Consider the following 16283-nt stretch of genomic DNA (forward strand, 5'->3'; position numbering starts at 1 on the left):
ATTAAAAGGGATAGTTTACCCTAAAACTGAAAAGGGATAGTTCACCCCAAGATGGAAAAGGGATGGCTCGCCCCAAGATTGAAAGGGATAGTTCACTCCAAAATTAAAAAGGGATAGTTTACCCCAAAATCGAAAAGGGATAGTTCACCCCATAATTGCAAATGGATGGTTCACCCCAAAATTGCAAAGGGATGGTTCACCCCAAAATTAAAAAGGGAGAGTTTACCCCAAAATTAAAAAGGGAGAGTTTACCCCAAAATTAAAAAGGGGATAGTTTACCTCAAAATTAAAAAGAGATAGTTTACCCCAAACTTAAAAAGGGGATAGTTTACCCCAAAATTAAAAAGAGATAGTTTACCCCAAAATTAAAAAGGGGATAGTTTACCCCAAAATTAAAAAGAGATAGTTTACCCCAAACTTAAAAAGGGGATAGTTTACCCCAAAATTAAAAAGAGATAGTTTACCCCAAAATTAAAAAGGGGATAGTTTACCCCAAAATTAAAAAGGGGATAGTTTACCCCAAAATTAAAAAGGGGATAGTTTACCCCAAAATTAAAAAGAGATAGTTCACCCTAAGATTGAAAAGGGATGGTTCGCCCCAATATTGAAAGGGATAGTTTACCCTAAATTGAAAAGGGAGAGTTTACCCCAACATTAAAAAGGGATAGTTCTCCCCAAAATTGAAACCTTTTAATTTAACTGAAAAAGAAAATAAACAAATAACCCAGCGTTAGGTTTGCCCATATTGACCCAACATTGGAGTCACGATCACCATCGATCTAACATTTGCAGATCTACAATTCTGCCATTGAACCAAACTACAATTCTCAAAAGTCATTGCTCAAAAAGTGGATTCGGACACGTCCTAAAAAACTTTTGCACCTTGCGTTTTAGACTTTTTGCCTACACCGTTAAAATAGAGCCCAATACCCAAACCAATCAGAGTCTCATCTCACATTCACTTGTGATGCTAAACAGATGCTAATCAGAGCATCTGCAGTGCGAGGATAAAGAACGAGCCTCCTCCATTCAGCCTCTTTCTCTTTACATTATTTTTACTTTTTACTCTTTTACTTTGGTGGAGTGAGGAAACGGTGGAAACTCACCCCACTGAACACATCCATTAGTCTACATATTTAATTTAGTTTGGTAAGCATAAAGATTTGTGTCAAAACTATTTCTAAATTCAGCTCTAATATCCAGCAAAGGAGTAAATGATCAATAATAATGAAGTGTGCTCAAACAATATATGCAAACACACGTCCTGTTCTTATGCCTCATATGGTGATGCAGACATCTCCAAAACCCCACAGGTGAACAAATACTTCTTTTTATTAAAGCAAATATAAATCTGCATATAATAAATAATACTGCTAATAATAATCACATTATACAGATGCAGATCGTCATGAATAACTGAAAAAAGTCCCCCGAGATGAGGCATGGAGGCAGTGGTGTTTATATTGATGTAGAGAATTATCATTTATGTAACATTTTTCATCTCGTTTTACGCTTTCACAACTAAATGAATGCTAAAGTCTATTTAACTGATTGTTTTTTAATTACATTACAACATTGATGCTGTAAAAGGAACTGTATGAAATTAAAAATAGTCACATTAACCTTTCACCGGATGTTGATCACTAGAGGAAAAATCACTAGCTGTGCATATAGCCCAGGGATGTCCAAACTCGATCATGGAGGGCCAGTATCCTGCATAGTTTAGCACCGACTTGCTTCAACACACCTGCCTGGAAGTTTCTAGTACATCTAGTAAGAGCTTAGCAGCGTCCCAAATTGCATACTTATGCACTATTCTACGCCATTTTGTAGTATAAATAGTGTAAGTAGTGCGTTCACACTGAAAACTCTAATAATAATAAGTGCACTTTAATTACCCGGATGATGCACTCATTCAGTTGGTAAAAGGAAGTGTGTGATGATGGACACTTCACGCACATAACGACCGCAGGTTTGCTTACGTAGCGGAAGGGGCGGAGCTATTGGACGCACATGTTGGATAACTTTATTTAGCAAAAAGAGTGATTATAGCGCCTCCCGATGGTGAATGCGGTTATACACACGGCAGGTATTATTTGATAATTCGGTCGCTTATTTCACCGATTTGGCAACCGTCAAACATCATCAGGGAAACGGTTTGAATTTCCGTTTAGTAAAAGACATTAGTGTGCCATTTGGGACGCCACTACATACATGTACTATCCCGTTGAGTGTGTAAGTGCATAAGTGCATGAGTGCATAGTGTATAGTGTGCCATTTGGGATGCAGCTCTTGATTAGCTGGTTCAGGTGTGTTTAAATGGGAACTAAAATATGTAGGACATCAGCCCTCAGAGTTTGGACACCCCTGATATAGCCCATTCCTAAATTCGATCCTGTTTGGGCTGTGTTTTCATATTCAACAATTGCTCTCCTCGTGGGAGTGTCACGCGGGTCTGTGAAAGGTCAGCGGCGTCTGCTCTAAAATAGCCTTTCTCCACCTGTTCAAGTTTAACAGCCGTAGCGTTTACACGGACTATTCTATCACTCCCAAACACTCTTGATCATTCATCACATTCTGGCTATTTTTACCCGGCGCTCATTCTCCACTCACTACTTAAGATAATGTCCTGCAGGAAACACGTCGGCTCCGGTTTGAGATTTTGAAGTCTTCCTCTCTTTCTATCCAGCCGTTATTGAATGTGACTGTTTGGTTTGTGATATAGATATTTGATATATGGCGATCAAAGCAAATAACATAGAGTCCAGGTCTAAATGATTCACCCTCCTTTATTTATTTTATTCTTTTTCAAATATTTCCTAAATGATTGATGAATGAGTATTTTCTATAATATTTTTTCTTCTGGAAGAAGTCTTAATTGTTTTGTTTTGGCTAAAATAAAAGCAGTTTAAATTTGTCTAAAGCATTTTAACCCTTGTGCACTGTTCAGATTGACTACCCTTATGTTATATCCGGGATAAAAAGATTCACCGAATTAAACTGCTGTAAAAATGCATCAGATTCACATGTTTTTTTTTTTTTTTGCTTTTTTCTGCATAAATCTGTTAATCAACCTCAGTCTTGATCAAAACTGCTGAATTGTATACAAAATCACATGATTTAACCTCTTTAATTGCCGAATTCACAAATGATGTCACTTATTTGGTGGAAAAACACACAAAATAACGCATTTTCAATATAAAATGTTATTGTGGACTGGATTTTTTTTTTAATTATCTCAGTCTTGGACATGTGAACGATTGTTAACAACATTGGCTTTAATGCAATGTTGGATTAAATGTTTTTCTCCCTAATTTACTGTTGGTGGCTGTTTTTGCCCCATTGACTTCCATTATAACCACATTTGATGTCTTTGTTTTTGTTTACTCCATGTAGTTCTGAGAGCTGCATATTTAGATTTTCTCAGCCACATCAAGATAAGTGCACAAAGGTCACTCCCTCACACACACAGACACACACACTTTAATTTGCTGTGATACGCCTTATTCTCCGCGTACGAGTGGGCGCAGCCATTCGAATCATTCTGGCTCAAGACTTCTGGTCTCATTCACTTCTATTCATTTTCAGACGTTAAAAACAGCTTGGTTTGCTGCTTGGTTTTCCAAACTGATATTTTCTTATTATATTATTCTACTTTGTCTGTATAATCATGCAAACACTTGTTTGTAGAGTAAGTAGTTGGACCGTTTTCTGACGTTTATTATTCCTAGTCATTGTAACAGAGATTAGCTCATTTTATGAATATTAATAATCAACAGTAACGGTTTATTCTTAATTATTAATATTCCGGCTTAAGCTTGAGTCAGTTTGGTCTAACAAACATATGATTGTATATGATCATGCTCGCGCGACCGAACAATAACGAATTATTATTAATCATTAATATTCCGGATCAATTTATTGTTAATTTGACCAAACAAACACAAGCAGAGCCGCCGCTCTTCCGAGCGGACACGGTAATGATCTATTCATTTAAAAAATTAATTACAACTGAATCGGAAGTTCCAAAACAATCGCAAAAACAAGCGCACTTCCACATTGAAGAATAAGGTCAATACTCCATATAAAATCCAGAAACTAAGCTTTTTTGCACAGGCCTAACTAAAGGGTTCATGGTGCCAAGGGGATGCTGCACACTGGTGGAGGTGTCGAGAGATCCTCCTCATGAATGTGAAGCGCTTTGGGTGTTTGGCCATACATGATAAATGCGCTATATAAATACACATTACATTACATAACATTTGTACAAACTTCTGTGACACTGTCAATCCAGTCAGGTCCAGTAAATCATAGTCTGTGGTTGCATTGAAACAGAAACACACGGAAACAGAAAGAGAGTATTAGAGTCACCTGAGAAGTTTCTGGTGGCCAGCATGGTGGTGAGGATAGCACCCTAAAAGCAAAAACACAACCTCTTTCAGATCAGTGTTATCATTGTGGAGGAGTTTTCTGCATTTAAGTCAGGATGAGCTCTGACTATCTCTATGTTTTTAAAAAGATTGGTCACACTTTGTGCAATTCACACTATTAACAAACCATTAACTACAACTTTTAGCTCAATAAACAACTAATAAGCTGCTTATTAATAGTAATTAATGTAGTAGTTGGGTTTAGGTATTGTCAAGGATTAAGGATGTAAAATAAGATTATCTTTCATAAGCACTAATAAAGAATCAATGCAGTAGCTTAATAATAATGCAATAAGCCAGTAATAAAAGGTGTGAGTTGTTATTCTATTGATACATACACTCACCGGATACTTTAGTAGGTACACCTGTCTAACTACAAATTTCTAATCAGCCAATCACATGGCAGCAACTCAATGCATTTAGGCATGCAGACATTGGCATCAACATGTAGAATTTGGCATCGACAACATGAAAGCATGGATCCATCCTGCCTTGTATCAACGGTTGAGGCTGGTGGTGTAATGGTGTGGGGGAGATTTTCTTTTGGGTCCATTAGTACAAATTGAGCATCGTGTCAACACCACAGCCTACCTGAGTATTGCTGCTGACCATGTCCATCCCTTTATGAGCACAGTGTCCTCATCTTCTGATGGCTACCTCCAGCAGGATAACACACCATGTCATAAAGTGTGAATCATCTCAGACTGGTTTCTTGAACATGACAATGAGTTCACTGTACTCAAATGGCCTCCACAGTCACCAGAACTCAATCCAATAGAGCAGCTTTGGGATGTCGTAGACTGGAAGATTGGCATCATGGATGTGCAGCCGACAAATCTGCAGCAATTTCGTGATGCTATCATGTCAATATGGAGCAAAATCTCTGAGGAATATTTCCAGCACCTTGTTGAATCTACGCCACGAAGGATTAAGGCAGGTCTGAAGACAAATGGGGGTCCAAATCAGTTCTAATAAGGTGTACCTAATAAAGTGGCCAGTGAGTGTATAATGGATGTTATAATGAATTTGAACGGCAATTGTCATTTAAATCTCTCAGCCTTGGATAAACTTACCTTAAGCTTTCTTCTAGCGTTGAACTTCTTCAAACATTCAACAGTCTCCTGCCTATGCATGCAAGATGCGACGGTGGAGCGATGCTAAGAGCAAAAAGAGGAAAAAAAACATGAGATTGTGTTGAAAATGTTCATTCTGCAGCCATTTTCAGCACATCTTTATGTAATAAAAGCATTTCGCATTGATATTCCCCTTAGACAATCCTGCCAGTCGAAACCAGTGTTGGGGACAACACATTACAAGTAACGTGAGCTCATTCAGTCAGTCATTCATTTTCTTTTTTCGGGTTAGTCCCTTTATTAATCATGGGTTGCCACAGCGGAATGAACCACCAACTTATCCAGACCATTTTGAAAGATAAAAAAAATCACACAGTGACTGCAAGCCAGTTTTGAAGAAAACACGACACAGAGGGGTTAGTTGTAACAGGGTGTTACACACTGTTGGACATTAATTAAACTAATTGAAATAATTAATTTTACTAATTAAACTAAATTAATTAAACAAAAATTTACTAAATTAATTAAACTAATTAAAATAATTGTTGAATTTTGAGTGTAATGTTAATTTTTTCTAAAATGAAATGTTTTTAATAGAGAAATATTTTATTGCTAATACTGCAAATAAATGCATTTTATATTAATGAATAATAGTGCAAATAAATCCAAATGTGTTTATCCGATAAATAAGTAAATAAACATACTGGGCTCTGTTTTGACAGTCCAGGCGCAAAGTCCAGAGCGCAAGGCGCAAAAGCATTCAGGGCGTGTCAGAGTCCACTTTTGCTATTTTAAGGATGGAAAAATCCGCTTTGCGCCGTGGCACATGGTCTTACAGGGTTGAGCTTATTCTCTAAATGAGTTATAGGTGTGTTTTGACAATAAACCAATCAGAGTCTTATCTCACAAGAGTCAGTTGCGTCACGCCATAGCGCATTTGCTACATGCATGACAGACTTTGTGGAAAAACCAACACAATCTCACGGCAATTCGTAACTTTTTCATTTAGTGGCTAATTCGTATGAATTCGTACGATCTAATTCGTACAATTTAGTACGATTTGCTTATCCCCCAATGACGGTTGGGGTTAGAGGTGGGGTCAGGTGCCACGCCTCCTTTTTAAAATCGTACCATTTCGTACGACTGAACTCGTACGAATTTGTACGAATTAGCCACTAAACTGGCAAAACGTAAAATACTTACGTTTTCTCGTGAGATCAGGCTGGGAAAAACTGAACGCTTCACTAGCAAGAAAACATACAAACACCCGAAGGAAACCCACGCGAACGCAGGGAGAACATGCAAACTCCACACAGAAATGCCAACTGAGCCGAGGTTCGAACCAGCGACCCAGTGACCTTATTGCTATGAGGTGACAGCACTACTTACTGCGCCACTGCTTCGCCAATGACAAAACATTATATGTTATTTGTTATTTCACAAGATACTAATATTCAACTTAAAGTGCCATTTAAAGGCTTAACTAGGTTAATTAGGGTAACGTTAGGGTAATTAGGCAAGTTATTGTATAACAGTGGTTTGTTCTGTAGACAATCAAAAAGAAATATTGCTTAAGGGGGCTAATAATATTGACCTTAAAATGGGTTTAAAAAATTAAAAGCTGCTTTTATTCTGGCTAAAATAAAACAAATCAGACTTTCTCCAGAAGAAAAAATATTACAGTAAATACTGTGAAAAATTCCTGAATCTGTTCACCATCATTTGAGAAATATCTGAAAAAGAATTAAAATTTCACAGGTGGGCTAATAGTATTGGGCCCTATCATACACCCGGCGCAATGTGCCGCGCTGTTTAAACAGCAAAAGCATTTGCGCTCATATGTGCGCCCATAGGCGCTCTGGTCTAAAAAAGCCGGCGTGTTTTGGCGCGTTGCTATTTTGAGAAACTGTAATAGTTTTTTCTTTAGACCAGAACAAACCCGGTCTAAAGTCCGGCGCAGAGTTGCACCTGGCTTACACGCTGCTTAATACACACAAGATGTAGAGCAATACGCAAACATCTTTACATATAAAAAACAATTAAAATATTAAGAATATATATAGGATATAATAAGGATATACAGCTGAAGTCAGAATTATTAGCCCCCCTAAAATATTAGACCGCTTGTTTATTTTTCCCCCAATTTCTGTATAACGGAGAGCAGATTGTTTCAACACATTTCTAAACATAATAATTTTAATAACTCATCTCTAATAACTGATTTATTTTATCTTTGCCATGATGACAGTAAATAATATTAGACTAGATATTCTTCAAGACACTTCTATACAGCTTAAAGTGACATTTAAAGGCTTAACTAGGTTAATTAAGTTAACTAGGCAGGTTAGGGGAATTAGGCAAGTTATTCTATAATAGTGGTTTGTTCTGTGGATTATCGAGAAAAAATATAGCTCTAAGGGTCTAATAATTTTGTCCCTAAAATTGATAATTAAAAATTCAAAACTGCTTTTATTCTAGCCGAAATAAAACAAATAAGACTTTCTCCAGAAGAAAAAATATTATCAGACATACTGTGAAAGTGTCCTTGCTCTGTTCAACATCATTTGGAAAATATTTAAAAAAGAAGAAAAAAAAATCGAAAGGGGGCTAATAATTCTGACTTTAACTGTATATAGGATATAAATATAAAGAATTAAAATATTACAAAACATATTATTTTCTAGCCTACATGAATTTAAAAACCACTGCCTTGAATCCTTCATCTCAGGAGGCTTTTTCAGTTCATTCAATTTGCTTTTGTATAATGTTATTATTATTAGCAGTATTATTTATTATATCCATATTTATATTTGTTTTATTAAAAACAAGCTTAGATTTGTCCACCTGTCAGGTTTTAGACCATATGGGGCACAGCATGTGTATTCGGATATAACTCAGGTTTTTGAGCACACTTCGTTATTATTGTTCATTTATTAGTTTGCTGGAAATTAGAAAAGAATTTAGAAATAGTTTTGAAACAAATCTTTGCGCTTAACAAATGAAATTAATTATTAATAGGCTAAATGATGTCTGTGCGTAAAGGTTTCCCTATCCACGGAAGCGAAAGTGAACTTACTTTACGTCATGTAAATAGCGAATGCGCTTATGGCGCGATGCAGCTGGCTCTTAAAGGGAATGGGAGATGAGACTCTGATTGGTTTATTCTCAAAACACACCTATAACTCATTAAGAGAATAAACTCAACCCTTTTAGACCATGCGCCACGGCGCAAAGCGGGTTTTCCCGTCCTTATATTAGAAGATATGGATTATGACACACCCTGAATGCGTTTGCGCCCTGCGCTTTCCGTTTTGTGCATGGACCGTCAAAATAGAGCCCTTCGACTGTATAATTAATCCACTGTAATTGCAAGTGAATAGGTTTTAAGCAAGTATGTTTTAATGCAGAGATGTAAAGACTCACTGATATCCATGGGTGTTTGAGCGCCTCCGCAGCAGTGATGCGTTTGGACGGGTTGATGGTCAGCATCTTATTAATAAGATCTTTCGCCTCAGGAGTGACTGTGTCCCACTCGGGTGAAGGAAACTGTGGGAGCAATACAGAGATCCAAGTATGAATCAGAGAGACGCCAGAGCTTCTGCCATTAACCATTATATATATATGTGTGTGTGTGTGTGTGTGTGTGTGTGTGTGTGTACATGACAGATGCTTAGACTGACATCATAGGCGCCGGCTTTAATTTGCTGATAGAGTCTGTGTTGGTCTTCATCCCAAAAGGGTGGGTATCCAACCAGCAGAATGTAAAGAATCACACCTGAAGGAGAAATTAAGATGGATAGGCTGAGAAATAAGTTAAGAATTATTTGTTAGTAAATATTATAAATATAAGATGGGTGACATGGTGGCTCAGTGTTGGGCACTGTTCCCTCACAGCAAGAAGGTCGCTGATTCGAGCCCCGGCTGAGTTAGTTAGCGTTTCAGTGTGGAGTTTGCATGTTCTCCCCGTGTTGGCGTGGGTTTCCTCCGGGTGCTCCGGTTTCCCCCATAGTCCAAACACATGTGCTATGGGTGAATTGAAGAAACTAAATTGGCCACAGTGTATGTGTGTGAATGACAGAGTGTTTGGGTGTTTCCCAGTACTGGGTTGCAGCTGGAAGGGCATCCGCTGTGTAAAACATATGCTGGATAAGTTTGAGGTTCATTCCACTGTGGCGACATCTGATGAATAAAGGGACTACCCAGGTAACAAAAAGAAAAAGTGCACTAAAATGCACTTTAATTAAGTATACTTAGTGCACTATTCAGTAATGTACTAAAAGTGCTCTATTTTCGCACACTAATTTTGCAATTAATATTCTAAAAGATAGTATTAAGTATATGTTAAGATAAACTTAACACCATCTAAGTGTACTCAACTGTGCTATTTTGAGACACCATGAAATTGAACTAAAATGTGCTTTTAACATACTATATCTGTATTTTAAATATATATATATATATATATATATATATATATATATATATATATATATATATATATATATATATATATATATATATATAAATATATAGTTACAACTACAAATACACATGAACCCTACTTTTAAACATTTAAATATATTTATGACTAATTTAAAGTATAACCCTTCCTTACATTCAGAATACAGTGATATTTATGCTAACAGAGTCAACAAACCCATGTCATTAGATTGTTTAGACATCCTCACCTAATTGGTAAGACAAAAGACAATTAAGTAGAAGGATAAACAGTCCAGAACAATTTTAGAATATGCAATGTAAAACGTATGTTTCTTCTGCATGGCCATTCTTGGCTTTCCTGATCATTCCTTTACCTACAACACACACATACTTCAAGACAATAATGTTTTGGTAAGATTACCACACCCAAAATCAATTTAAGTGTTAATAGTGCATTCACATTATGTGTACTTAAGTACAACTTTTGGGAAAACGTACTTCTACTATACATTACTAATAGATTTTTAATTTAATGTAAACTTAAAATTACCACACTCAAAATCAATTTAAGTGTTAGTGATAATATTGCATTTACATTACGTGTACTTAAGTACTACTTTTGGGAAAATGTTCTTCTACTACAATACATTACTAATAGATTTTTCATATATTAACTTATTTTAAACTTAGGATTAGTATGCAAACAGTGTACTAAAAATCCACTAATGTTTAAAGCATTTAAAGCACACTTTTGAAAAACACACTAATAAAACTCCTTTAGATGTTTTTTCTGTCGTGTACTTTATTGTAGTACACTAAAAATTTATTTAAGTATTACTGGTATTTAGTATACTTTCTACTGTCCTACTGAAGTATAAACATACTTATAATTAGTAGACTTATAGTGTAAAACCATCAAACTTTTATTTAACACAAAAAATAACAATGTACTATAATGTATTTGCATTTTAATTGCATTTAATTATATATATATTTTTTTTCACCTGGGTAAGCTGAAGGAAAATGAATGAATGACTATATAGGGAAACGGTGCAAATAGGATTTACTTTAGTACAGAGGTGTCCAAATTCGGTCCTGGAGGGCCGGTGTCCTGCATATTTTAGTTCCAATTCCAATTAAGCACACCTAAACCAGCTAATCAAGCTCTTTCTAGGTATACTACAGAGTGGGCCATTTATATAGACACACCTTAATAAAATTGGAGTGGTTGGTAATATTAGCGTCCTGTTTGTGGCACATTAGTATATGTGAGGGGGCAAACTTTTCAAGATTGGTGGTGGCCATTTTGAAGTCGGCCATCTTGGATCCAACTTTTGTTTTTTCAATAGGAAGAGGGTCATGTGACACATCAAACTTATTGGGAATTTCACAAGGAAAGCAATGGTGTGCTTGGTTTTAACGTAGCTTTATTCTTTCATGAGTTATTTCCAAGTTTCTGACCACTTACAAAATGTGTTCAATGTGCTGCCCATTGTGTTGGATTGTCAATGCAACCCTCTTCTCCCGCTCTTCACACACTGATAGCAACACCGCAGGAGAAATGCCAGTACGGGCTTCCAGTATCCATAGTTTCAGGTGCTGCACATCTTGTATCTTCATGCCATAGACAACAAAGAGATTAGGGCCGTTCTTCATCAGTGGAAACCTCAAGGCCACTGGATATTTGGAATTGCTTGATGATGATGTGTTTCCTTTATGCACTGAAGCTGGCATGTTCCCTGAGTTACACTAAAACCAAGCACACCATTGTTTTTCTTGTGAAATTCCCAAAAAGTTTGATGTGTCACATGACCCTCTTCCTATTGAAAAAACAAAAGTTGGATCCAAGATGGCCGACTTCAAAATGGCCACCATGGTCACCACCCATCTTGAAAAGTTTGCCCCTTTACGTATACTAATGTGCCGCAAACAGGACGCTAATATCACCAACCACTCCCATTTTATTAAGGTGTATTCATATAAATGGCCCACCCTGTAGACCTCCAGGCAGGTGTGTTGGAGGAAGGTAGAGCTAAAACTATGGTGAATGGAATTTTCCATAGTGTAAACCACCAGTAGGCATCTACCAAAAAAGTATCAGACCCATCTGAATTATGCAGAAAGCTATATTTTAAAGCAAACAAACAGTAATTTAGAAGCAGAATTACTGTTATAGGCTTTGGCTGTCATGAATCTGACCGCTTTAGCTCAAAAACGGCTCAGAATAGCAACAGAGTTGTGATTATACGATTAGACTCAATAAAGAAGAATCGTTAAACACAATTTAAAAAGGGGGAGGGGCAACTCTAAGTCTGTCTTCCTGTTAATCCTGTTTTGAATCTGCTGCTATTCTAGCAAATATGCGTTCGTAGCTCCGCCCTCTACTTAAACAATCTCGTTTAAATCTAAAGCGACAGTCGCCTAAATGCCACAATTTAGATCAAAGCCTAAAAGGGTTCAGTTTCAGAGAGATATAATACATTATTTGTGTGGTATTTTAAGCTTAAACTTCATATACACACACTAGGGACATCAGAGACTTATTGTACATCTTGTAAAAAGGGGCATAATAGGTCCCCTTTAACATACATAATACACATCATGTGACAAACAGTACTGTAAATATGGTGTTGGAAAAGGAATAGACACTGACCACACGCCCACAGGTCTACAGCCTTCCCATAGGGATCCTTCCGGAGGACTTCAGGGGACAGGTATCCAGGAGTGCCGGCAAAGCCTGATGTCAGAAGAGAAATATACATACCATATCATAACTATTATTTGAGAAAATGAGAACTAAAGACAAAACCAAAGTAAAGGTTAAATGTTTTTCTTGCATACTTAAATAATAAATCTTGAGAGACCGAAAAACAGCAAGGAATTGGGTCGCACTTTATTTTGATGGTCCATTTGTTGAATTATGCTGGCTTGTGAAAGCAAGCCAGACTACTGAAATCCTATTTTTCCTCTGAGACTAAAAATCAAACACTATCTCCTCCTAGAGCTTCCGAGCTATGACCACCAAACTCACACCAGACCTCCAAACTGGTCTGACTCGGTGTGCTATATCTTTTCCGACTGATCCGACTTTCGGTTTTCCGAAAAACGTCCCGGGACCGTCAGAAAAATCCCATAGACTTAACATTGGACCAAACTTTATGACCTCATAACTCTGCGTCAGACTGTCACACAAACTTCTAGCTGGGCTCATTTAAGTCAGACTACCTAACTGCCAATAACTGATGAGCTTTTAACTTTCTGGCCACGCCATAGCAACCACTTTTTGGACCCTAGAAACTGTCCCATAGACTTCCATTCAAAAGATTGTCATTGATTTTACATTGGATCAAACTCTGTGAGCTCATAACTCTGCATCAGACTGCCCAACAGACTAATGGCTGAGCTCATTTAACTTAGTCTAGCCAGCAGCCAATCACTGATGGCCTTTTAACTTTCTACCCACACCCTAACAACCAGATACTGCACCCTAGCAACTGTTCCATAGACTTCCATTGCTGATATGACAGATATGTTCTTTAATGTGGCGACCTCGGATTAATAAAGAGACTAAGCCGACAAGAAAATAAATGAATGAATGAATGAATAAATAAATGAACTACATTCTTTAAAACCAAGCTAAAAACTGATTTTGTAAACTGTAATCAGGCAGTAAAAAAGCAACGAAAAACCATATGGCAAAAGAAAGTACATTCTGAAAAATATTATTCATTGAGAAAAGCTCACTACACTGTTAAAATGATATGATTATTCATGACAACATATGCTTTTAGGTCATTGTACTTTATTTAACTTAATCATGTTCTAACTTAATTTTATAAGTGACGCAAGCTGTTTTAAGTTAGTTTAACATAATATACAGTTGAAAGCAGAATTATTAGCCCCCCCTTTGAATTTTAAGAAAGTCTGATTTGTTTTATTTCGGCTAGAATAAAAGCAGTTTTTTTTAAACACCATTTTAAGGTCAATATTTGTAGCCCCTTTAAGCTATATTTTTTACGATAGTCTACAGAACAAACCATTGTTATACAATGACTTGCCTAATTACCCTAACCTGGTCAACCTAATTAACCTAGTTAAGCCTTTAAACGTCACTTTAAGCTTGTGTCTTGAAGAATATCTAGTCAAATATTATTTACTGTCATCATGTCAAAGATAAAATAAATCAGTTATTAGAGATGAGTTATTGAATTATGATTAAAAATGTTCTGAAGAAATCTGCTCTCCGTTAAACAGAAATTGGGGGGGGGGGGGTAAACATGAGGGCTAATAGTTCTGACTTCAACTTCAAGTTCAATGGACTTGCAGAGAAAATAACAGAGAAAATAACTCATGCAGTATAACAAGGTCTCGAATTTAGACCTAAAGAAAAATCTAAACCAAAGTGTGGCTAAAGCCAAGAAAATCTGACGTCAAATAAACACCCAGAGGAGCAGGGCTTAAGCTCACAAAACACCATCTGATGGCATCGCTTTGAAAGATCTTATATGAAATAAAGCACAAATGCATTTTATTGTACTTCTATAACTGTAAAATCAATGCTGGCATTAAAATAAATGCAGATGTTAATACAGAAACTCATTAAAAAGTCATTAAAAAGGCATAATTATACAAATATTAAAATTTATTCAAAGATAATGCCAATGTCTGGTGGTACAGTAAAATACAAGAGTCATTACCAAACCAGGCCTGTTGTTCCCCCTCAACCTCAATGGCGAGGCCAAAATCTGCCAACTTCACAGCTGCGCCTTTGGATTTCGAAGCCAGAAGCAGGTTTTCTGGCTAAAAACATGAAAATGAAAGGAACAGAAAAGAGAAAAGATCCATGTACTGCAAAAGTCATAATTAAAGCTCCTTCAGTGTTCAGATTTTCATTATAATGTACTGTAATAACATGCACTTTTAAATGGGGCAAAAACGTTTGTGTGGAAAAACAATAGCTCGTTTACATTAGGTGCATTTAAATGTAAACATATATTATTTGTATAATCAAGTCCATATAACCTGAACATCTTCAACACTTTATATAAACTCAATATAAACTTCCCTGGTTCAGTGGCCAAGTATCTTACAAAGCTTGAAGAGTTCTCCAAGGCTCGGTGTCGAGACCTGCTGAATTCTCTTTATAAACGCCCCCTTAAAAAGCATGTAAATAGATGTGCATGCTTTATGCATATTTACTCTTTAATAAATGTATATTTATTTTGTGAAATCAATAATATTTAATGATATATTTAATACTAATTAATTATAAAATTAATAATAAAAATTACTAAATTACTAAAAAATTACTAATACTTTCCTTCTTAGACTTTACAGACCTGAAACTTGCCTACAGCACTTATTCATTGTTGCTCTTAGTTGTGTAAATTGCTTCCTTGTCCTCATTTGTAAGTCGCTTTGGATAAAAGCGTCTGCTAAATGACTAAATGTAAATGTAAATACTGGTGTTGTATTTTATCATTTAATCACAATTGTGCTCTAAAAACATGCTTAAAGACATATTTTAGTGCTGAATTACCTTTAAGTCTCTGTGCACAACACCCATCTGATGGCAATGAAGTACAGCCTCCAAAATCTGCTGAATGCAGTGACTTTAGGGGGGAAAGGAAACAGACAAAAAGAAAAACTAAATTCGTTATAATATACTTGCTGCACTTTACATGAATAACACACAACAGATGTGCATTTAAACCTGTCAAATTATTATTATTTTTTGTTTACTGTAGAAATATGGATATAAAAATGAAACATAGCAGTTTGGCTAGATGTGCAACATTTGTTTTATGCAAAATCTGCTATATAATAATAATACAATTAAAATAATCAATAATAATAATAATAATATTAATAATAATAATAATAAAAGAAATAGATTAATAATAATAATAGTAATAATAATAACAATTAAATAAATAGATAAAATAAATAATAATAATAATAATAAAATAGATTAATTAATACTACTAATAATAATAATAGTGATAATGATAAAAATAAAAATAGATGAATTATTTAATTAATTAGTTAATTAATAATAATAGTAGTAATAGTAGTAATTAAATAAATAGATGAATTAATAAATAATAATAATAATAATAGTAATAATAATAATAATTAAATAAATAGATGAATGAATTAATAATATTAATAATAATATTAATAGTAATAATAATAATAATAATAATAAAATAAATAGATTAATTAATAATAATTATTATCATTAATAATAATAATAATAATAAAATAGATTAATAAATGAATTGATTAATTAATAATAATAATAATAATAATAGTAATAATAATAATTAATAATTATACT

The 16283-nt window shown here is 35.3% G+C and overlaps 1 protein-coding gene across 8 annotated transcripts in view; it reads right to left on the reverse strand.

The window, feature by feature from the left end:
- Positions 1 to 16283, reverse strand: part of camk2a (calcium/calmodulin-dependent protein kinase II alpha) — a 59204-nt gene that overhangs the window by 17451 nt on the left and 25470 nt on the right. For 6 of the 8 annotated variants that reach the window (XR_012396545.1, XR_012396544.1, XM_068215864.2 and 3 more), the window contains exons 6-12: positions 15483 to 15555; positions 14641 to 14743; positions 12597 to 12680; positions 9184 to 9278; positions 8927 to 9049; positions 5504 to 5587; positions 4372 to 4414 (exon numbers count right to left, since the gene is read on the reverse strand). Coding sequence is in view for 5 of the 8 variants with exons in the window: in XM_068215864.2 (XP_068071965.1) it covers positions 4372 to 4414; positions 5504 to 5587; positions 8927 to 9049; positions 9184 to 9278; positions 12597 to 12680; positions 14641 to 14743; positions 15483 to 15555 (605 nt within the window). In the remaining 3 variants the exon portion in view is untranslated. Of the gene's footprint in view, positions 1 to 2809; positions 3277 to 4123; positions 4415 to 5503; positions 5588 to 8926; positions 9050 to 9183; positions 9279 to 12596; positions 12681 to 14640; positions 14744 to 15482; positions 15556 to 16283 lie in introns of those variants that run through there. The other 2 variants (XR_012396546.1, XM_073934533.1) reach the window with 2 other exon arrangements.

This window comes from Danio rerio, chromosome 21 (genome assembly GCF_049306965.1).
Source record: "Danio rerio strain Tuebingen ecotype United States chromosome 21, GRCz12tu, whole genome shotgun sequence".
In the NCBI taxonomy this organism is placed as follows: Eukaryota; Metazoa; Chordata; class Actinopteri; order Cypriniformes; family Danionidae; genus Danio; species Danio rerio.